Source organism: Phalaenopsis equestris, unplaced genomic scaffold, assembly GCF_001263595.1.
Source record: "Phalaenopsis equestris unplaced genomic scaffold, ASM126359v1 Scaffold213464, whole genome shotgun sequence".
In the NCBI taxonomy this organism is placed as follows: Eukaryota; Viridiplantae; Streptophyta; class Magnoliopsida; order Asparagales; family Orchidaceae; genus Phalaenopsis; species Phalaenopsis equestris.
In genome coordinates, this window is record NW_018232306.1 from 15153 (window position 1) to 38277 (window position 23125).

The 23125-nt window shown below is 32.0% G+C and overlaps 1 protein-coding gene across 4 annotated transcripts; it reads left to right on the forward strand.

Annotated features, from left to right (window-relative positions):
• Window positions 1-3388: 3388 nt before the first annotated feature.
• LOC110036969 (WPP domain-interacting protein 1-like) lies at window positions 3389-19610 on the forward strand. 4 transcript variants are annotated; one of them, XM_020741534.1, is made up of 3 exons: window positions 3398-3480; window positions 3558-3699; window positions 18616-19609. In XM_020741534.1, the coding sequence occupies exon 3, from the start codon at window positions 18652-18654 to the stop codon at window positions 19315-19317; it is 666 nt and encodes a 221-aa protein (XP_020597193.1). In that variant the 5' UTR covers window positions 3398-3480; window positions 3558-3699; window positions 18616-18651; the 3' UTR covers window positions 19318-19609. The 4 variants fall into 4 exon arrangements, 3 of the variants coding, with proteins under 3 accessions (XP_020597192.1, XP_020597193.1, XP_020597194.1); XM_020741535.1 differs by having other exon boundaries at window positions 3452-3469; XR_002295282.1 differs by lacking the exon at window positions 18616-19609 and adding an exon at window positions 14776-14809 and having other exon boundaries at window positions 3389-3699.
• Window positions 19611-23125: the final 3515 nt, after the last annotated feature.

Below are 23125 nucleotides of genomic sequence, written 5' to 3' on the forward strand. Positions count from 1 at the left end.
CATGAAACTCAGTTTATGGTGAGACTCCCTCACTGCTTGATAACAACACTAACAGACATGTCATTGTGTTTCATCTAGTACGTAGATGCCCGCTTTTCTATTGAGCTCATCAAGATTGAGTCAAGGATAAATTCTAAGATCGATGTGAGGGTGGAGGTGAGAGTGACGGAGAGGCTGGAGCTGCAGCAATACGAGGTACATCGGCATGATAAGCACCCTATAATAGAGGAGGGGGAGAAGGAGGACATACAGGACTATGAAAGCCAAGTTTATATATATATATATATACACACATTTTTTTATAAGGGGCATTTACATATATAGCATGTAATTCTTCTATATTTATATTTCACACCTAAATCTTTATATTTACTCGCATACCACTAAATTCTTTCATATCACAACAAAACTATGTCTAATTAGCACTATTCACACGTCAAATCCACATTTTCATGCATTGGTAAAATGGTATTATGTAAATATCAAAGTTTTGGTATGAGATAGACAAATATATATGAATTATGTGTTACATTCATAAATTTCCCTTTCTCTATTTGGTACACTTCTTTGTTGGATTACCATAAAATATTTCAGTTGGTAATTCATCAACCGCTAGAACCAAAGATCAAGATTTTTAAGCAACAGATATTTTAGCTCAAATTTAGGGTCCGTTTGGGACAACTTATAAGTGCGGGCGAAAACGCCGTCGTACTGTTTGGTTCGCGTGTTTCACCAGTTTATCCAAAACGGCGTTTGGATTTTTACACTAAACGCAAGCCGCGGGTCGACCTCTGCGGTCGGCCTGCTGGCCGCATTTCAGGATATGCAGCTTATCCTGAAACGCACAAGCTGCCCCAAACGGACCCTTAATTAGGTGATTGCCAACATAAATATCAGCCAAAAATTTGTTGAAATTTTTTCTGGTATGATAACTAACATACTCATTTGATTCCCGTTGAAAGTCCACAGTTTATTCAGTCAGGTGTTGGGACCAACATTGGGATGGATAAAAAAAAATAGATATATATTTTCTCTTAGGTGGGGTTTGGCCCCTTAGGCCCCCTCTACATCCACCATTGAACATAGATGAGAGTCTCCAAAGTTATCTTTTTCAAAGGCAAAAAGGCTAGAGGCAATCATTAAACTTTAGTTGATTGTGAGTTATGTTATAAGTATGTTTAATTCTTTTTCAATCTTTGTGTTTAAGGATTCAAGTATGTATATCATCCAGCGTTAAGTGTAAATATAATATTATTTAATACATGATTTGCTTTTGGCACGCAGGAAAGTTGCCAATTTATAGAGTTAACCATTGGCAAATACAATAATTGTTCAAAGAAATAACAAGCAATGTATACATTTTATGACTAAATTTAATAATATCAGTCTCCCATTCAAACTTGTTTTGGTTGCAACTCGATGCCAATATATTATTTATTAGGAAGTTATAATTTTGATATGAGGCCTGAATCTCTTAACGTGGTGTAAAATAGTTGGCACTTCAATGCTTTAGAAACTTTGAGAAGGCATAAAATCAACTAGAAGGATACAGTATGATTGATTGGATTGCTCAGGCCCTTGTATGGCTCAAAAGACTAAACCTTGAACCTCTCAAGGTGTTCTACATCAATAATTTGCCTGAAGAATGCATTATCAAATTGACGGCACACTTCCATTTGCCTTGCTTGCGGTCTGCTCTTGGCATGAATCGAACAATTTCTTGGTATCGGGATTCTTCCACATGTTCAACTCAATGAGCTGTCTGTGGCCTTAGGGCTTGGGTGCTGAAGGATTAGGTTGTGGGAGAGGCTGTGTTTTCCCCTCAAGCACTACGGGGGTTAGTTCTGCAATCTGATTCTCCATCCATTCATGGAGATCATGAATTTGCTGCTGCACAAATTATCTGACAAACTCCATTTTATTAGTTTCTCTAAGGTGTTTGTGTTCCTCTTCTTATTGAAGGTATGATTTCACGCTCATCACACCTTTTAGGATGTTGAATCCCACAATTTCCTTCGAGTCACACCCAAGGGATATAACTTTGGTCAGATAAGAGGAAAGAAAGAGAATAGAGCTATAGGTGAGAGTGAGAATAAGGAACAAATAGTACTAATTCTCTTGGAATAGATTTACTGTTCTTTCCTTAAGAAATGACTCCCTTATTTATAGATTATATTATGAGTCTAAAAAAATACATATTTTTCCTTTACTTAATATAAATGTTACAAGTGATTTATGAGCGATTACACCTTTATATATTTGTAATCGACCATGATAATTGTTTTTGGTGTCTTTTAGATTTGTAACTATTGCTTACACTGTCTCGTATTCATAAATGTCCGGTTTGATCGCTTGATCATCATTCAGTCCACTAAAGCTATTCAGTTAGCAGATAGATTTTCAGTCAGCCCCCCTGAGGGGAATCCTTTGGGGAGATCCCCTTATCCTCAGGAAATGATTATTCCATCAGGCAGAATGTGTGTGACCAAATCTAATGGGCAGCCTTCCTTCATATGAGGGAGCCTCATAGAAGGTCTAGAGGGAGTTATGCCAAGCAACCATTGATCTTCTTCGTGAGTAATCTAGCATCAGTTGAGTCGTCATCGGTTCATGTGTGTGGCGTTCCTTGGTTCTGATGTACTTTCATTGGATCGACCCATGATCCGATCAAATGAAGTGATGATCGATTATACTTTGATATCCTCTTTGTCCATACATTAAATTTTCTCGAGATTCATGTAATTAAATTTTTGATGTTTAGATATGAAATAAGCTTTGAAAAATATTTACTTAAGAAACTAATAATAGTTATATTTCTCTCATTTGCTTTAGTATTAGATATATAAAATAAAAAAAACTTTGCTCTTCTATCTTCTAAGTTTTATAAGAATTTAAATTATTAAATAAATAATTAAATAACTTGTATAAAAATTTACTTCACTTTCAAACAATTTTTGAAAGTTAATACTGTTTACTAAAATCTTCCTCACTTTCAAACAACATTTCTATAGTGGCACTGTTTCGTATTCCACTAATTTGGTGTGTTCCACATATTCTATTACCTAAATTTGGCTTTTATAATTAAAACTCCTAAGAACTTCATATCACATTAAAAATTTAATAATTTTAATTTTAACAAAAAAATAAAATACACATTTTTCAATGTATGTAAAAATGGAAGTATAGATGCTAAATATATAAATACGTATAAATTTACTGGTATGTAAAGAAAGAATTAAACAGCTAATAAAAATAAAGAGCTATATACTTATTAAAAAATTGAACCTTTGTAATTTTTTTTAATTTAATATTGTAAGAACTTATCGGATTTACTAAAGGGATAAATTAAATTATCCTGCCGCATCTCCTAAGGGTTCGCAGTGGTATTGATTTTGTCTTAATTTGATTGATTTTTGGATTTGGAGTAAGTGAGGGCTGATTTTAAACTTTAGCTACCTTCCTCGCCTTGGTGGGAATACGGTGCTGGATCTCCTTTGTTCTACTTAGCGTGGTTTTTTTGATCCTCAGGAGTCTAATTTTCTCCACCAAAATTGTAGAAAATGTTTCTAGAGAAGTTTGGATGCTGCGCTGTTGAAGGAGAATACTCAAAAGAGTGATAATTGCCCGTCAAGTTATGATCTTGATCCTTTTATGTTAATGGTCTTCATCCTGGAGACATAGTGAGGAAAGCTTGAGAAGGTTCTGCGCTAAAATCCTTCATTTGTAGCTTACTTTGCTTTGTTGGTTTGCTAAACATTTTTTTTATGAACGTAACTATATGTTATTTTATTTTTTATGCTTTTTCTGTAACTCTTTAGACTCTACCTACTTTTGACATTTTTTCTAGCTCTTGATCTTTTTACTTTTGGAATATTGTTGAATGGTGTTTATTAGGGCCAATACTGCTTAGAGTTCATGCCAAAAACAGGAAAAGTTAGAAGGGGGAAAAAAATAAAAAATAAAAAAAAAAAACTTTGAACCAAAAGGTTATTTGGTAAGTGCTGAATTTTGAATGATCTTTGAACCAAAAGGTTATTTGGTAAGTGCTGAATTTTGAATGATGTTAGATTTGCTTTGATTTATTTAGCTCTGAGTCACAAACAGAAGGCTTAGCTAACATTGTTCTTGAAAATATTTCACTGTTGAAGATGGTTTGCCCGCAGTTGTTTTTTATTAAAATTAAAATTGTATATATGCATCTATGTTCTTATAAATACATTCTTATGTGCATTGCATTTGCATGTCATTTGAACCAACCTTAAATAAATCACAGACCGGGTTAAAGTTTACTGATCATTATGAGAGTCAGCTTGAACTTATGTTTGAGTTCAAGTTGGGACAAACTCACAAAAACTTTGTTTTAAGTTGAATCAGTTTGTTCCAACCTGATTTGTTATCACTCATAGTGCATATTTGAAGTGAAAAGAGAGTGCCATGTTTGCTGCTGTTTCATTCAATTTTTATGCTTTGAATTATATGCAGATACTATTAAGTCTAGCCTTATTAACACTAGGGATTTTGCATCTGTCAATTTAACTGAAAGCTAATCTGCAACCTTCTTTTTCTATTTTGTTCTTAGATTATTTTTAGAAGCTCTGTTTGGTTTTTTTTTAACTTTTTACGATAATTTTGATTTTATTAAATTAGTGGCAAAAAATGTACTTTTCTTTGAAATGGGTTTTATAGTAGTGGCCATTGATTTGTTTTTGGTGCAAATGGATCAATGAGAAAAAATGTGATTATGAAGATCAAGGGAGGCAGATGTAAAGAATTTCTTAGGTAGCCCAATTGGACTAATAGGTTGAATTTAGAGTTGATGCTCTTAAACAACAAAATAAAGTACAAAAGGGAGCATATAGAGGTACAAAACTACTTCAACCATGGGGTTAAGTAGGCTATGAAAAGTACATACAACAACGACAAGCCTTTATCCTAATAGGTGGGGTTGGCTACATGAATCCTTTTTCTCCATTGTGTTCTATTGAGTGTCGTATGTATTTTCATTTATTCATTTAGTTCTAATAGATTAAGATAATTTTTTAATACAATATGCCCAAGTCTTTTTAGGTTTGCATATGCCTTTTTAAACATAAGTTGAATTTAAAACATCCACTCTTCTAACCAGATCATCAGATGGTCGATGTTTAATATGATCAAACCATCCAAAATGACCCTCTCTAATCTTATCTGCAATTGGAACTACACCAACCCTTTTACGGATAGGTTCGTTTCCAGTTTTGTCTCTAAGTGTCAAGCCACTCATCCATCTAAACATTCTCATCTCAACAACACTTAACTTTGACAACACTTAACTTTGTAAAGGCCAACATTCTGCATCATAAAGTATTGCAGGTCTCACCACCATCTATCATAAAGTATTGTATTGCAGGTCTCACCACCATCTTATAAAATTTTCCTTTTAAGCTTATGCAGTACTTTTCTTTCACACAATAGGCCTGATGCATTCCTCTACTTTGACCAACCGACCTGAATTCTACTAAAAACATCCCTATCTATATCACCATCACTTTGAACAATAGACCCTAGATTTCTAAAACATTCAACATTTTAATGATTTGATCACCCATAGTCACAATTCTGCTACTAAAGCTACTAATACTAAAATTACATTCCATGTATTTAGTTTTAGATCTACTCAAATGATGACCTTTAGACTCCAATGTAGACTTCCATAATTTAAGTTTTCTCTGAACTCCTTCTCTAGTCTTATCTACAAGAAGGATATCATCAGCGAAAATCATACACCAAGGTACATCCTTCTATATATGTCCAGTAAGAGCATCCATAACTAAAGTAAAAAGATATGGGCTTAAAGCCAATAATTGGTGTAATCCCACTGAATTAGGAAAATACTTTGTCAATCCTCCTTCTATTAGAACACAAGTAACAACTCTAGCATATATATCCTTAATGACATGAATATAAGTCATATCAACGCCTTTCTTTTTTAGAAATTTCTAGTGAACTTCTCTTGGAATCTTATCATAAGCTTTTTCTAAATCAATAAAATCATATGTAGATCCTCCTTACTCTCTCCTTACTCTATCAAACCTCTTAATAAATGTATAGCTTTTATAGTATACTTGTTTGGCATAAAATCAAATTGGTTATGAGAAATCTCTGTATCACATCTTAACCTATGTTCAATTATCCTCTCTCATAATTTTAAAGTGACACATTAACTAAATTCCTCTATAATTTTCATACTCTTGTGCATCTCCTTTATCCTTAAAAATGAGGACCAAATTACTCTTCTTCCAGTCTTGTTTTTAAAATTATATTAAAGAGTTTAGTAAGCCAAGAAACTCCCAAATCTCCTAGATATTTCCACACTTCAATAGGGATATCACTGAGTCCTACTGATTTTTTCGCCATTTGTTTTCCTTAAAGCATCCTCAATTTCCTTTTTTACGAATGCGACGGTAAAAATAAGAAGTTTTATTATTATTAATGATATTAAAATCACTAAGAACGATCATATTTTCCAAAACATCATTGAAAAATTTATCTAAATAGTTCACTCATCTATGTTGAATATCTTCCTCAAATAAAAGTACTTTTTGATTATCATCTTTAATAAATTTTACTTAAAATAAATCTTTACTTTTCTTTTCTCTTTGTTTGACTTGTTTAGATATATATTTTTTACTTTCTTTAGTATCTATTCAATTATAAGGATCACTGAAAGCAAACTTCTTACCATAAAATATTTTTTCTTAGACTCCTTATGGGTCACGTATATTTTTTTTCAGTTCTTTAAGCTTTTATTAAACCAGTTTTTATAACATAACTTCTTGTATTTATCTTTTCTTGCACATTATTCTTCAACCATCAACTATTTTTATTTATAAAAAAAATTTCTTTTAATTCTCCAAGTATATCTTTTGCCACTTTTTTAATAGTGTTTGTTACTATATCCCACTTAGAATTAGCTTTTTCTTAAACATGCCAAATGTTGAAATCTTGGAGTTTACTAATAAAAATAATTTTAATTTGTGTTTTCAGGTGCCCCATCTAATTTTAAATAATATTTCATTGTATTTTTTATTTTACAACTCCTTATCTTAAAATCCAAAACTAATAATCGATGTTGAGTACTTAAATTTTCACCTGGAATGTACTTACAATCTTTACATTCTCGATGATATCTTTTTCACATAAGAAAATATCAATTTGTGTTTTATTATATTCATTTTTATAAGTAATAAGATGTTCATCTGTTTTCTTAAATAAAATATTAATAACAAAAAAAATAATAAGCTAAAGCAAAATCTAATATAGTTTTGACTATTTTATTAATTATTCCAAAACCGTAACCGCCATGAATATTTCTAAAATCTACCACTTACCAACATGTCCATTTAAATCTCATTTAATAAAAATTCTCTTCAAGTGGTGTCATTATATTAATTCTTCTGTGTCATTTCAAAATTTTTCTTTTGAGCCTATGTCTAAACCTATTTGAGAAGCATAAACACATAACGTTAAAATCTTAGTATCAATAACAATCTTTAGGGAAATAATTCCATCTCCAATTCTATTAATTTTTATAGCATTATCTTTCAAATTTTTATCTATATTTATACCTACACCATTTCTAGTGCGACTCTTATTTAAATACCATAATTTAAATTCTAAGCCAAGCTTTTCTCAAACCCATTTAGTTTTTTGAATGCATAATTTATTTATCTTCTTATGAACCATAATATCCATTAATTTACCTGTGAGAGTATCTATATTCTAAGATTCCATCGTATTATTGGTATTATAAACTAACTTCTTGCTTGCAGCTGCCCAAAATATGAGAACTCTTGCTTATTTGACACTACACCCAGGAGACGGTTTAGTAGCCCTTGCAGACTTTTCGCTATGTTCAGGCCATACAGCGCGTCGCTTCTAGGGGACGCCCTACCATTTGCCCAATGATTTAAATGATCATGTCATGTTTTTTATACAAAATTTTACACTCACTACCGACTACCTAACACAATTCTTCATTTTTCTCATCCAAGGCTTGAGATCTGACAATGATAGTGTTAGGGTTATCAATAGTACATATTAAAAATAAATTCTTACATGTATTAAAGATAAGATTATGGAAGCTCGAAATAGGACTTTGAACTTTAGAAATGAACTAAATGTTCAATGAGACCATATGAGCCTGGCAAAGGCTGCCCAAGAACCACGAACTATCTTGTGAAGTGACAAGATTACACTCTGACAATGTATCGGAGTATTATTAGATATAGAAATAATTACAAATGGCTAAGCCAAGCCAACTAGAGTGCATACGAGTGATCAAGCCATAAGCAATGTGACTAATCATATTGGGCAGCTTTTGTCCAAATTTAAAGAAAAAAAAGATAAAATATAATTCAGCGAGGATATCAACACAAATACAAGAACGCCGAAATGAAGACAATAGAATTGCCTACAAGATCATCTCTATTAATAACATTAGAAGCTGCCAAATTCCGAAAAGAAAGCATATACCAGATAGGAATATGTAGTCACTTGTATATTCTTTAAACTCTTAGCAAGACAAACCACCAACTAATAGAAGCAAAAGATAAAATAATATGAAGGAAATACAAATTAGCCAAAGATCATAATAAAGAAACAAGCTACCAAATGTAATCACCACAATAACGAGAAATCTCCCAATAAAACTAGGATGCACTGTAATAGGAGCAGTAAGGCTAGAGTAGAAAACAACATAAAAAAGCTAGACCATTAGAACCACCAAAATAAGACAACAGAATACCAATGAAAATTCACCATAGAAAGAAACCAAATGAGCCAAAAATACATTGTTATTATGAAGGTTAAATATTGATAATATCAAAGTTAATTTCGGGTGATTTGAATGTTCTTGCATTCTAAGTAGAATTTCAGTATGCACTACTGGCGGGGCTAAAGCATTGTTGCCATATTGTGCCATTGTGTTCACTCTTGATATTTTAGACTAAACAAAATATGGTTTACAAGTCAAATTGACGATCAGTCCAATCACATTTATTTCAACATATTCAAATAATTGGAACTTAAGGGCTTTTAAAAAGTAAAGGATTAGAAGTTTCATTCTCCAAATGCTAAAACATGCATTTGTAACTAACCAAAATATTATTGAAAATAAGAGCAGTTCTCATTTTATAGGCAACCAGCTAAATAAAGAAAACTTCTAAGTAGAAGGTTTATTCCAAACCATCCTGGTCTAGCTAAATATCCAACAACTGTGAAAAGGGAGATTCTTTAAAATCTCTTAGATAAGGTTTTTTCCTGTAGTAACATGAAATTGATTCCTCACCAAGGGACATAATAACATTGCATATGGTCATAATGTAGAGGATGGGGTTTATATTCCAAGCTAAGCCAAGCATCATTCATAAATGAGTGCCGGCTAGAAAAAGCAGGTACATGAGAGCTTCTTGTCTAAACAGTTTCGTGAAAGTTAATGGACCAGTAGGGTATAAAATAAATAGAAATAAAATTAATTACAAAGAAACTAGATGTAAGATCTAGTTTATTAAACAACTTTAAGTCGCGCCCTTCAAATGTGAGAAGAATGAGGAGAGATTTGCTGTCTTATGTTGCAATATTTAATTTTCTACCATGAGCTAAGATGTTTACATTCATGCAAGTAATTTCAAACTATTTTTGCTTTACAAGCCTACCTTAGAATATGAAAGGTAGGAACCTAAGTTAACCTTTGGTTTTTGAGATTGTAAGTATTCTCCTAAGAAATTAGAACTTTATTCGACCTTCAATCGCCATCATAGATGAATCTTGAAAATAAATTTCAATTTTCTTAAAAATGTTTTTTTTTTTTTTAAATCTTACCCATACACAATTATGTTTCAAATAGAGAGCTTAGTTTGTTGAAATCCGCTAGTAAAAGATAGGATCTTTAGCCTTCAAGCCATCAAGAAGCTTACAGCTTTGTCAGCAATACATAAAATACAAGAAGCTTTCTGTTGAATGCTGTAAATATCAAATATCAATAGTTGAAAGGGGGCTACTTGATTTTATAGGCAAGTTTGGCAATGAGCAAAGCAACATTAATAGTGCTTTTGGAGAAAGATATAGTTTATATATGAGTATTAATAATCTGATCAGTCAAAACATGAAAATTTTGAATCCTTATAAAATGGAATTGAGATATCTAGCTCCAAACTTGTCAAAAATGGGAAGATCACTTCATTCATTCAAGTGCAGTGACAAAAATTACCAAATAAGGCTATTTATAGTAATATACTAACTTATCCAATTACCCTAACAAAGAAACAGAAAATACAAAAGCACGTAAATAATCAAAGCGATTGAGATAATCAATAACAACCATTTTTTTTTGAAGCAAGCGCTATTCACACTTGCTATTAAAAAACATAAAGTATACTTAGGTTATCAGAGATTTCAATTAAAAAAATTAACCACTTCCAAAAATGATTGAAGCATAATAAAAGGCACTTTGAGAGAATTAGTGAAAGTATATATGCTCAAAATGTATGTGGCTAATAATTCTTGTGAATTAATAATTTTTTTTTTTTGAGAATATAGTGCTTATCATACTTAATGAATGCAACATGCATTAAATTACAAGAAACCAAATAATGCTCATGAAACATTTAATCTGAGTGTTATTTTAAAAAGTGGGCTAAGGCTACACCCTTTTGTAAATAATTAAATAAATTAATATTTCATAAATCATGCGTGATAGATTTTAATTGCAGTGATAGATTTTAATTACAATTTCATTCATTAAGTACTAATCACCTTATTAATTAGCATTCACAATATTAATTAATTAATTAATTAATGAGTAATAATGAAAATGTTGCTATAACGAATTTAAATAAGTTTTGTGACTGATAAAATTTTGATGAATCTTTTAATTCTGATTTACTTATACTTGGATAAAAAATTATACCATTTACTTTAAGTTACATGTGTAGACTTCAGGATGTTATGCATATGTGTTTATATTAATTTATTAAGTACAATATTATTATCTTAATTTGAAATATCATATGATTTTTTTTTACTATTATTAAAGCATTGTTTAACCACTGATTACGAACTAAAGTTTAATTTTGATAAGAAAATAACTATAAGCAATTAATAAATTAATTTATTGATTATTGCTATGTATCATTTGATATGAAAGACAATTATAACATAAAATAATAGAAGTCAAAATATATGAAATTCCTTATAAATCTATATGTTATTAAAATTATTTTAGTTATTTTGTTAAGACATCTTAATATCTGAAATCATGCATAAAGCTGCCTAAGAATCTGTAATATATATATGTGTGTGTGTGTGTGTGTGTTTGTGTATATATGTATTTTCCTTTAGGGTTTAGTGGATTTAAAATGAGTATAATATATACGAAATGCTGGAGTATTGAAAATTTCAGGATTTAGTTTGATTTAAATGGAATGCAGAATAAGATTCCAAAGAATTACAAACTCACCATATAGTTTAACTTGGTGTATTCCTAAATTGGTCTTTTTGGCCAAATTCCAAATATATAAGTCACGACCATTCACGTCACTTGCAACCAACCACTGCCCACACTGACGTTAACTACTAGCACTCATCGTCACTGGGCACCATTTGTTGTTATCGACTGCTGCCATTAGTCACCCCACCATCAGCAGCCACTTACCTGACCAGGCAAGCCAACACCCTTGTTTTTCTCGCTGACTACTACCACTTGCTGATATATGTCGCTTATGTTACCAAGCTTTACATTGAATTCATTTTACTTCAATTCAAACATAAAAATCAATCATGTACGTTTATTTTAACATCCAACCAAATAATTTTAAACATTTCAAAAACATTGATTCATTTGGCTTTGCATTCTTTTCAGTAGACCAAACACCCTCTTAATCTCTCATTTGTTTGGAGAAAGTAGTTGAGATAGATTGTGATGTAGCCGTTTGAACATTATTTTATAGATAAATAATTTAGTGCTTCTTCTGATACTTGGGAATCTCATGAAGACTGACGGGATATGTGCATAATGATTAGGCTTTTTGACTCAATCAATGGTGAGCTTCTTGGTGGCCATTTGATCATGACGAGCCTTGTTGAATGTGGACTTGCAAGTTGTTTGCTTTGTAATGTGTCAGTGGTTAAAGCAATATATGCGTAGGATTTTTAGATTTCTTCTATGTTGTAGACATGATTGTGGAATCAAAGATGGGTATTTTGATAATTAAAATACTGGTAGGTGCAGAAAAATAAGTCTTGGATGATGAAATGTGTTTAGATGATGATGATATGTATTAACCATCTCCTGTGATCAAAGATCTTTCATTTTTTTTTTGTTTCCCATGACAAATTTTATCGTTTTGATGTATCTTTTATGGACAACAGTGAGACTATCAAATTTTTGGATGCTAAGTATTCGCTTATGTCTTCTTTACTTTGCTACTCAATATTTTTAAACCTTTAATAATCTTAATTGTTATGTTTTAATGTTGAGTGGATGTGTTTTTCCCCATTTCACATGCTTTTATGATAATAATATATCTCATGTTTATGGACTCTTTTTTAAGACCTCTCTATGACAAGATAGTATGTATATGAAGAAATACTAAAGAAATATGTGAGAAAATGGGATAAGTCACCTCAATAATGCTTCAACATGACTAAACTAATTGTTTGGTAGAGGCACGAAATTTTTTTTATGATTTGTACCATTCATTGTAAGATATACAATCACAGTTAATGGTTGGCCTCACAATGCTAACTGTATTAGAGGTTCTTCTTGTCATTGAATCCTCAAATCTTTAATATCCAATCTTGAACAATCAGTTTAGGTGGCTGTCAATAAAGGTAGTAGGAATAGTCATGGACATGGTGGTAGGTTTCATTGTGGCCTCAAATAATTTTTCCTTTGCTCTCACCATGGTGTCACTTATCATCTCCATGAAACATTATTTAAAGAAAATTTTTTTATCCTTCTCGGCTTATCATGTTTCCACATTTGCTCCAACTATACCTAAAATATCTATACTCTTTTAGCTTGATTACAATTTTTCTAGAAGATTGATCGATTACTTCAATACTCACAAATGTCACTCTTTGCCTCCATGATGTCTCTATCAATCAAGAATGACAGAAATCCAGATAGATAGACTTAGGAATTTCTTTATTTAAATTAGGAGTTTCTTATAATTAGGAGTTTTTTAATTTAAATTGCTTCCAATTTTTCTCTCTTGATTTATCTTTCTTGTTAATTGTACATATTTTTTCCTTATAGTTGAATATATTTAGATTAAAAATATGTATTAGGTTATTTAAAATAGATTGTACAGATTATTATTTATTAGAATGAAAGCAAAGGAAAAAAGGCATTTAGCCAATTTTCTCAGAAGTTGTTATGGTATTAGAGCCACACAGTTGAATACTTTATTGAATCAGTAGTTTTCTTTTTATTCTTGGAATTGCTGGTTCTTGGTTTTCTTTGGTTTTAGGTTAATTAATTTTGATGAATAATTTTCTTGATAATCAACTCATGAGTGTTAATTCTGTTTAGAATGTAATCTGAAAAAACACATGAAGTTTTAGCTATCAGATTTACAGTAAAGAATTATGCAGCATGAGAATTTCAGTTTTGAGTTATTTTTGAAACAGAATGAGTTTTGGGGTCATATTGATGGGTCTTCTCCAACATCTACAAAGCCGAAAAATCTTGATCAATGGGAGACAAAGAATGCTCAGATCATTTCTTGGATTTTGAGATTTATTGAGATTCATATGGCGAACACTTTACGATCCTTTGACACAGCTAAAGAAATGTGTGAATACTTGAAACACGCCTATAATCAAGATATTACTGCAATACGATTTCAATTGGAACTTGATATGAGTAATTATAGAATTTCTTAATTGAACAATATTATTCAGACTTTATTAATTTATGGAGTAAAAATTCTAGTATTATCTATGCTAACGTGTCAAAGGAGAATTTAGCTAGTCTTCAGGCTGTTCATAAAGTTAGTCGTCGTTATCAGTTTTTGGTGAAGCTCATACCTGAATTTGAAACTGCTCGGGTTGGGTTTCTGAATAGAGATCCGATTACTTGTTTGGATGTATGTTTTGTTGAATTATTGCTCGAAGAACAAGGATTGGAGACACAAGCTGCTATCAGTGCAACTGTTGGATCATCTGAAATAGTTAATGTTGCATATACCCCTCATACCTGAGGGAAGGAAACAATGCAATGTTATAATTGCAAAGAATTTGGTCATATTTCCCGCCATTGTAGTAAGAAGTTCTCTATTTATTGTAAGCAAAACAGACATACAGACCACAAGCCCTTTGTGCTGCGACATCCGACTCTCACAATCTTAGTTAGACATCCATAGTTGTTGGCAATTATCAATTTTTTCTCACATATAATTCAACAAATGATTCTCTCTGTCTTTTCTGTTTTTGGTCTTCAAGGGAAAGGTAAAACTATTATTCGTTCTTTCTCCTTAGTTTCTTGATTCCGGCGTCACAAATCATATGACTGACACATCTAATTTATTACATAATAAACACCCGTATATTGGTCATCAATATATTCAGGTTGCTGATGGAAATAATATTCTAATCACGACAGCTGGTGATATTAGCTCCTCCTTTCAAGATATCTTGGTTTCTCCTAAATTATCTACTAGCTTACTTCTTGTTGGTCAAATAGTGTATAATAACTGTGATGTACACTTTTCTTGTGATGATTTTATTGTGCAGGATCAAGTGTCGGGGAAGCTAATGGCGAAGGGGCCTAAAAGTGGACAGGTTATTTCCGTTATAATTTACCATTCATCAGACTTTGTCCTTAGCTTCTTCAATTGAAAATAAGGGTGGTGTCTGGCATAGACGATTAGATCATTCAAATAATGTTGTTTTTAATCATTTGTTGCAAAGTGGTGTTTTAGTTCTACTGAGAAAAAAATATTAATTGACTGTTCTTCTTGTAAACTGGGCAAAAGTAAGATATGAACTTTTCTTATTTTAGGTAGTTGTGCCAATAAGTATTTTGACATTATTCAAAGTGATGTTTGGTGAATTACAGTAGTTATTTTACATGTTTTGTATAAATATTTTGTGACATTTATTAACAATTACAGTCTATTCACATGGATCTATTTTTTGCATTCCAAAACAGAAGTGTTTATAGTGTTTCAAACATTTGTGTCATATATTAAAACTCAGTTCTCCAGTTGTATTTAAATCTTATGGTCCGACAATGGTGCTGAATACATATCTCATGAGTTTCAAGCATTTATCCATAACTAGGGTAGTGCTTCACAACATTTATGTCTTTATACACCTCAGCAGAATTGAGTTGTCGAACGAAAAAATCGATATCTGTTGAATATGGTGCACACATGGTTGTTAGAATCTTTTGTTCCAACTAAGTTTTGGACTGCAGTTTCTCTGATTAATCATTTACCATCTCAATAATTGAAGTTTGATTCCTCTACTATCAAATTTTTGGTAAACATCCTAATTTTCATATGCTACGTTCTTTCAGATGTGTTTGTTTTGTTCATTTACCTGCTCATGAAAGTCATAAGTTGGCAGTTCAGTTTGTTCGATGTGTCTTTATGGGTTACAACCCTAATCATAAAGGTTTTGTGTTATGATTCGATTAATAATCGATGGCGTGTCTTTCGGGATGTGATTTTCTTTGAATATGAATATTATTTTCAGCATTATCTTTTGACATCTGATACCCTTGTACTTCCTCACTTTGATGATTTTTCTTTTGATAAACGGTTCAAGCGCAATCTTGTCTACACACGATGCCTCCTCCCTTCATCTCCAGTCCTTCCCGACTTTGCTCCCGAAAATGCTCCAATAATTCTTCAACGATCAACTCAACACATTCATCAGGATAGATATGACTATTCTGCAATTGTAACTAATACAACAGTTCGTACCTCTTATTCTCGGGCTGGTAAACAAACTTGTTGGATAAAAGACATTCAAGAGAAACTTCAGGCACTTCAAGACAATCATATTTAAGATATTGTTTCTTGTCTTGCAGGTGTTAGATATTCAAGCAATAACATCGAGATTGATGTGGTCTTATACATGTCATCTCATCAAATGGGTTCTCACTTCTAGATACTTTCTATCTGGTCTCTTTTTAAAATTGACCAACCTTTGTTTTCATCACCACCACAAATATTAGTTATATGTTTTATTTATGTTTTTTAGGCACTTGATAAGCTCTCTACTCATGTCATTCTATATATATTTTTCAAGTATTCTCACACATAGAGCAATGTTGGTGTTATCAACATCTAATATAATGTTCATATACTTTTGACAATGTCAATGAAATCAATCTCTTTTCTTTTACTCCTACAAGTTTACTTTCAATGATCTCAACCTGCTCCGATAAACACCTTCATCCACATTGTTGGATTCGATCAATCATCTACTTGCCAATGAGTTCTCTAATTATTGCTCATCATTTTCCCAATAAATTGGTAAAATACAACATAATGCTCTTCTTATTCACTCTTTGTAACATTTGATCATTCCTACTTCCTTTTTTGTACATTTGCTTTGCCTCAATTCTCTATAAATATCCCCAAGGAATTTTGGCTACCACTATAAAAAAACTATCTAGAAAGTGGCCTTGGTTATTAAGATGGGTGCTCTACTCAGTTCTCTATAAATGTCACTTACTCATTTTTTTGAGCTGAAGTAATTGCATGTTGATGTGTCTTTAAAGTTAAATTTCAACATGATAGTTCGATCAATTAATATAAAGCTTTTCAACTTGCCAAATAACTCAGATCTATTGGATAGGATTTTAATGTATTCTCTTTAATCACCTTGTTTTACTCTGTTTGGATTCTCCTCTAAGTGATTTATGAGTCTAGACATTGCTACAAATGGTATGAGTAATGTCCTTAATGAAAATCTTTAGGAATTTGTTTATATGGAACAATCTGGATATGTTGCTCGAGGATAGATTTGTGCGTGTTTACTCAAGAAGATTACATGTAACCTTAAATTATGTCTACTAAGCCTAATGTAACAAATTTTGTAAAGTCTTAACTGAAATGATCACTTTATCTTTGTTGGACATACTACCTGTGGCTTTGTTACGCGTATTTATGTTGATTACATCTTTCTCGTTGAATTGATTATAATGATATCTTTGAGGTAAATAATATTTATAAAAATGTTTTTTCTTCCACGCTCTTGAAAAACTCCAATATGGTTGAATTTATGTACAACAAAAGTGGATCTCGTTATCTCATAAAAAGCAAACTACTGATTTTCATGGAAAAACTGATCTTCTTGGTTGAAAGCTAGATTATCTCTACGGTGATTCAAACTTTATTTAATAAGAACAGTTATCTTGGATGACTCTTCTCAGTGTTGATAGTTGACAAATTGATTTATTTGTGATGTTATCATGCCTGATATCTAATTCCTTGTTTAGTTGTTAGCCAGCACATGCAGGATCCAGAATAATAATATTAAAAATGTTGTTCAGTGAGTCCTTTAGTATTTTAAAAAGTCTATTAAAATGTCTCCTCAAGAAGAGTTACTAAATATTAACACTAATCATTTGAATATTGACACATTCTCTAATGCTGATTATGCTTGATCTATGGAAGACTAGAGGTTTCCTTCGGGATATTTTATTTTTGTTGAGGGTAATTTGGTCACTCAAAAAACTTAGAGACATTATTATAGTTTGATTGCAGAGGCTGAAGATAGAAATACGCCTTAGCGTGTATTTTGATTCGAGTAAAATTGATTTTTGTTTTTCTACATATTGATAATCATGTTATCATCTAATAGTAATCATGTCTTTTATGAATGAACTAAACATAATGAAATTGATTACTATTTTAGATGGTATGTTGAGCTTTTTCGAGAAGATTTGTTACTTCTCATTTTTCATATTGATTTAGTGGCAAATGCCTTCATTAAAGCAATAGGTTTTTTACTATTTTCTTATTCATATAACAAGTTGGAGGTAAGAAATAGACAGGTTCCAGCTTCAGGATAAATGTTGGCGTATTTATAAGTATTTGTTTATTAAGGCTTCTAATATCATGGGGCGAGTATATTGGAAAGATGCCCTTATACTCTAGGATATCATGTGAAATTATTTATTTCAATGTGTATCCTCATAGATGGAAAGATGTCCTCTTAATTGAGGATATTATTTTAAATTATTTGTTTCTATAGTGTATCCTCGTATATGTTTATTTATAGACTCTTTCAAGTCATTATATACTGAAAATTCCTTCTTTCACCAATATTACTTATTTAGGCGCTTGTTTATCATCTAAAATCTTGCTTTGCTTTATTTATTTATTTTTGAATCCAAAACTCTTGCATGACATGTTTTTGGAAAAACTTTATCTTTTGAAGTGAGGGTAATTTCTCTGTTTTTGTCCAAACTTTCAGATTTCATACACTGATTTAAACTTTTTAGTGCTTTTGCGCACTTTGTTCTTTTATAAAGCAGTTTAAATTTATCGAAGGCTGCATTTTTTACGAAATGTTTACCAGAAGGAGCAACTCTTATGCAACTTTCTTCTAAAACAGAGAACCAGAAGCTTGTGGAAATTGAAAAGAAGCAAGATGGTGACAATGGGCTGTTTGAACGAGTCGAATCTAGCGAAGGAGCAAGATGGCAACAATGGACAGTTTGAAAAATCTGAATCTAGCACTTCTGTCTTACCTGAAAGTCAGTTATTTGAACTGAACAAAAGAATAAAGCATCTCGAGTCCAAACTTCAGGAGACCTTGGAAGCCACTAAAGCCAAAGAACAGAAGGTGTGGGAGCTCGAACTAGTACTTAGCAATACTAATTTTCCAAAAATGGATGGCACAAGTGCCCCCTTATCAGTCCTTCAAGAGGTGAATTCTGAACTTGAAGTCCTTCTCAAGGAAAAAATGGAGGCAGAAATTGAGTATTCGATTCTAAGAACTACCCCAAACTGGAAAACAGTCTCTGAAGATCACGTCACACTGTTAAACGAGCTGCGGTATCTCGCTGGTGATCAAGAACAAATGATTCTAAAGCTTAGAGATGCAGAGGATAAGACCATCAAGTTGAGTGAACGGACAGATGAGTTAGGGGCTTATTCCAAGGAGCTAGTAGGGACAGAGTATGTCCTGAGGCAACAACACATAGTCTGTAAGTTTACTCTCTACTTTATTTTTCAGCTGATGCTGCTCTGTGTTAGCTTTGGATTATTTTTTATGAAGTTGGTGTTTCAATCTGATGGGGTTGTGCCGACCTAGTTATCCAAACCAAACCTTTTGTAATCTTTACTGAGCTTAGCTCTTTTATTTACCTCTAAAAGTGTTTGTATTTTTTGGCATATGCCCATTCCTTTTGGTGCAGTTACTTTATTTAATTACAATTCTTCGCAAAGGGATAAAGAAGAAAAAGTATGGAGACTATTAGTGAAAGGGGCTAATTCATTTCATTCCCATATATCATAATGAGTATTTATACATTCATAATGAACTATTGACCACTAACATAATCCAAATTTACTCATTACAATCATTATCACTTATACATCCTTAGCATTCATCAATGGCACATTACACATCTCCATCATTTTTCACTCTTACCTCAAGATCAAACTGCAAAGCAAGCTAGTAAAATCTCGACAGAGCCGCACGAGTAATAATAGAGGTGGTGGCTATCCAACCAGCCACAAGTTTCAAGTGGGTTCTTCTCAATTGTATTTTGCTACCATATAAATCTGATTTTGAGAAAAATAAAGATGCATATTTCCATTGTAAGTCTCTCTTTATTCTATTTCTTTTTGTTCAACTATGATTTCTGGAAAAAAAGAAAAGTTTTGATGAGGTGGTAGTAAGAGAGAGGAGGTAGAGAAAATTTAATGTCTCCTCATGTGATTGTATCTTGCAGACAACTCTTGCTTAATAAATATGTCCAGTCTTCAAAATTTTTCATAGACTACCTTGCCAGGCTAACTTAGTCTAGGATTCATAATTTTTTTTTATTGATAATCATATATCGCTTTTAATCATTTCTTTCAATGATGGCAAAATCTTATATTATGTGGTAGAAAATGAAAATTTAGCTCTAATTTCCTTAAGCATCAATAGATATTTTATTTTTGTTTCAATTGATTGAATTGTGAATTGGCTTTGAACCGGCTTAAGTGGTCTTTAGTAGCATATTATTAATAGGATTTAGCCATGGTTTTAACTTAAATCTAGCCAAACACCAAAGAAATAAAAATTAAATTCAATGCTCCGTTAAATCTAAATTTTCCGTCACTTTTGTGACATAAACGCCCTCAAGCTCTTTCGTTGCAGTGTGGATTTAATAAATCTTATTAACATAAATCTAAATTGCAGCCAAATACTGTCTTAGCGTGATAAAAAATAAGATTTGCAGGCAATTAGGATCAACCCATAAAATTGGTCATTGAGCCACTAGACTTTTAAATTGAACATGGCTGAATCAACTTCAGTAGGAATTGCAATGAAGAGATATTTTGCCGTGGATTTTTATGGTTTTGTGAGACGAAAAAATATTCGGTGCGCTATCCGCACCTGCAGATTACTCACAAATGAGGGGAGAGGTGTGGATTACACACCTAATATGAGACCTGCAGATTAAGCACCTAATATATTTTTTTTCTTTTGGAGAGAATGATTATAACAGTAGAGATCCACGGTCTAAGACCTTGAAATGCTTGTGCGCTGTCTTGCCAGAGATTTTTTCATCTAAAATCAAGATTATTATGCTATTGAAGGTATATAACCATAATTAAGAAATGTATAAAATAATTTATTGTTATGAGGATGGAAACGTAACAATATATTTTGATTTTTAGATTTATTTTAGATAAATTGTGTACTGAATTTACAATTGAGTTTTTTTTCTTTTGTAGATTAAGATTGATAAAAGTTGTTCCAGATAACAAAGTTTTGAAAAAAATACATTTTTTTAGATGGATTTAATTCAGAGGAAGATATCATATATATATATATATATATATATATATATCTGTGTGTGTGTGTGTCTGTATGTATAATGTAAGTTAATTTCAATATTTTCAAAAGATTTTCCCTCTGATTGGGTACTGTCGCAACGTGTGCTCTAGAGATGGCAAGCTAACAGACTGATAAATTATTGTAGCAAACATTAAATTAAAGGCAAAAAGTAAGGTGTTTCCAATGAAAGAAAGTTAATCGATCATCTTACTGTATTTGGGACAAAATTTTGCATACGTGTCCGAACGCGAGCTGTGTCTGGACGTTGGATGCAATACACTAGAAAAAAAAAAAAAAAAAAACAATTTAATAATCAAATTGCGCCCTTCGTCTGGACGTAGCTCGTGTCTGTATGACGTATGCTCTCCTAGTTTCGAAATTCTTCCCCGTATTCAATTCCGAAGCAAAGTGCCAAAAAAAAAAAAAATGAAGACCTTAATATTGAATTTCAAACAGTAGAAATGCAGCTAGAAACTTCAATCAGATTTCCCAAAATACAAATTTTGAGGGAGATTAGATAACAAAAAGTATGCATCAACCATGTTTACATGAATGGGATGAACAACTCCTTAAAAATTTAGATTTGAGCATTGATGTTCATTGTGCTTGTTGGATAAAGATTGTTTGTGGTAAGCATTAATTTTACTAGTATTCGGTGAAAAGAGGAGGAAGAGAATGAGAGAGAGAAAGGAGGAGATTTAAACTATGAATTTCTGAGAATTCATTAGAATAGGTTTGAGTTGCTTCAAATTTGGTGATATGATATAAGATTGTGTAGCCTCGAGCTTCTCTTGGAACCCACTTTTTATGGGTTTGGGTCAAGATTTGAGCGTTACATGAAAGCTACATATTGAATTGGATGAATAAAACAGCACCCAGCGAGATCTATTGGTTATTGTGTAAAATATATGAATATTGCCTATTTCTATATTTTTTTTATGCGATGTGTGACTCTATGGAGCTCTTAGACTCGTTACCAAGTTTTGCCATTCTTTCTTGAGGAAGTCACTGGCTTTTTACTTGAAGCTCTGAACTTGGGTGATTATGCTCGAGTTTTTTTGATTCGGCGAGTTGCTATAGGTCTAGAAAATTTACTATGAGGTCAGTGGGCTAACAAGCTCACTATAAGCTCGGTTAGCTCAATCAAATTTTGAGCTAGCTTGAACGCACTCATGTGGACTCGAGCATGGTTGTCCTAAAGAACCTTTATGATAGTTATGTGTACAATATTAATATATCGGTGAAACTATTAAGATAAGTGATGAATCATATTGATAATTATATTGATGAAACCTTTGAAACAAAGAGGGAAGAAGCAAAATTGAAAAGTATGGCCTCCACAACATATACAGATCAGATAAACAAAGATAAAGGCATATTTCCTAAATTCATTTCAAATTTTACCAGAGGCTCTTGAACTAATCCTTACTAGTTAAGCTCTTACTTGTTTGTTTTCGCTTCAAAAGCAACGACCATTCTAGAAAAATTGTGAGCATGCGGTTCCGTCAAATCATTGAATTGGAACAGGTTGAGAGAGGCTTTTAAATCCTTGACCCGATTGCTTTTCAATATTTGAAATTCTAGAATTGTATTTTTATCTCCTTTAACTTTCACTTACTAGTCTTCGTTTCTTGTAACTGTTTTTCTTCAAGCCTTTTATTTCAAAGTTCCCGAAGTTTCAGTGATAATATTTCACCATTGTCTCAGCATGTGTACAGGCTTGTTGATATCAGTTGTCATATACTTTGTTCTCTCATATCTTCGAAACTGAAACCAGATTTTTTTCCCAAGTCTGAAAGAAAAATAACTTCCAATCTTGTTTTTGGTGTGTTAAGTGTTGCATAATTAGTGCTAGGGCTGTCAAAACGGTTCTTTGTTCGCAAACAGCTCGTGTTCGGCTCATTAAGAAACTTGTGTTTGATTTGTTCTCTAAGTTAATGAGCCAAACACAAACACTTTTTTTGTGTTCGATATATAAACGAGTCAAACACAACATGAACAAAGATTTTATTCGTTCGTGTATGACTTGTTTTGGCTCAAAATACTACTCATCAATTATATATATATA

Excerpts from the sequence above, each read along its gene's own strand:
- LOC110036969 (XM_020741533.1), top strand. The coding sequence starts at position 18,652 with ATGGTGACAATGGGCTGTTTGAACGAGTCGAATCTAGCGAAGGAGCAA.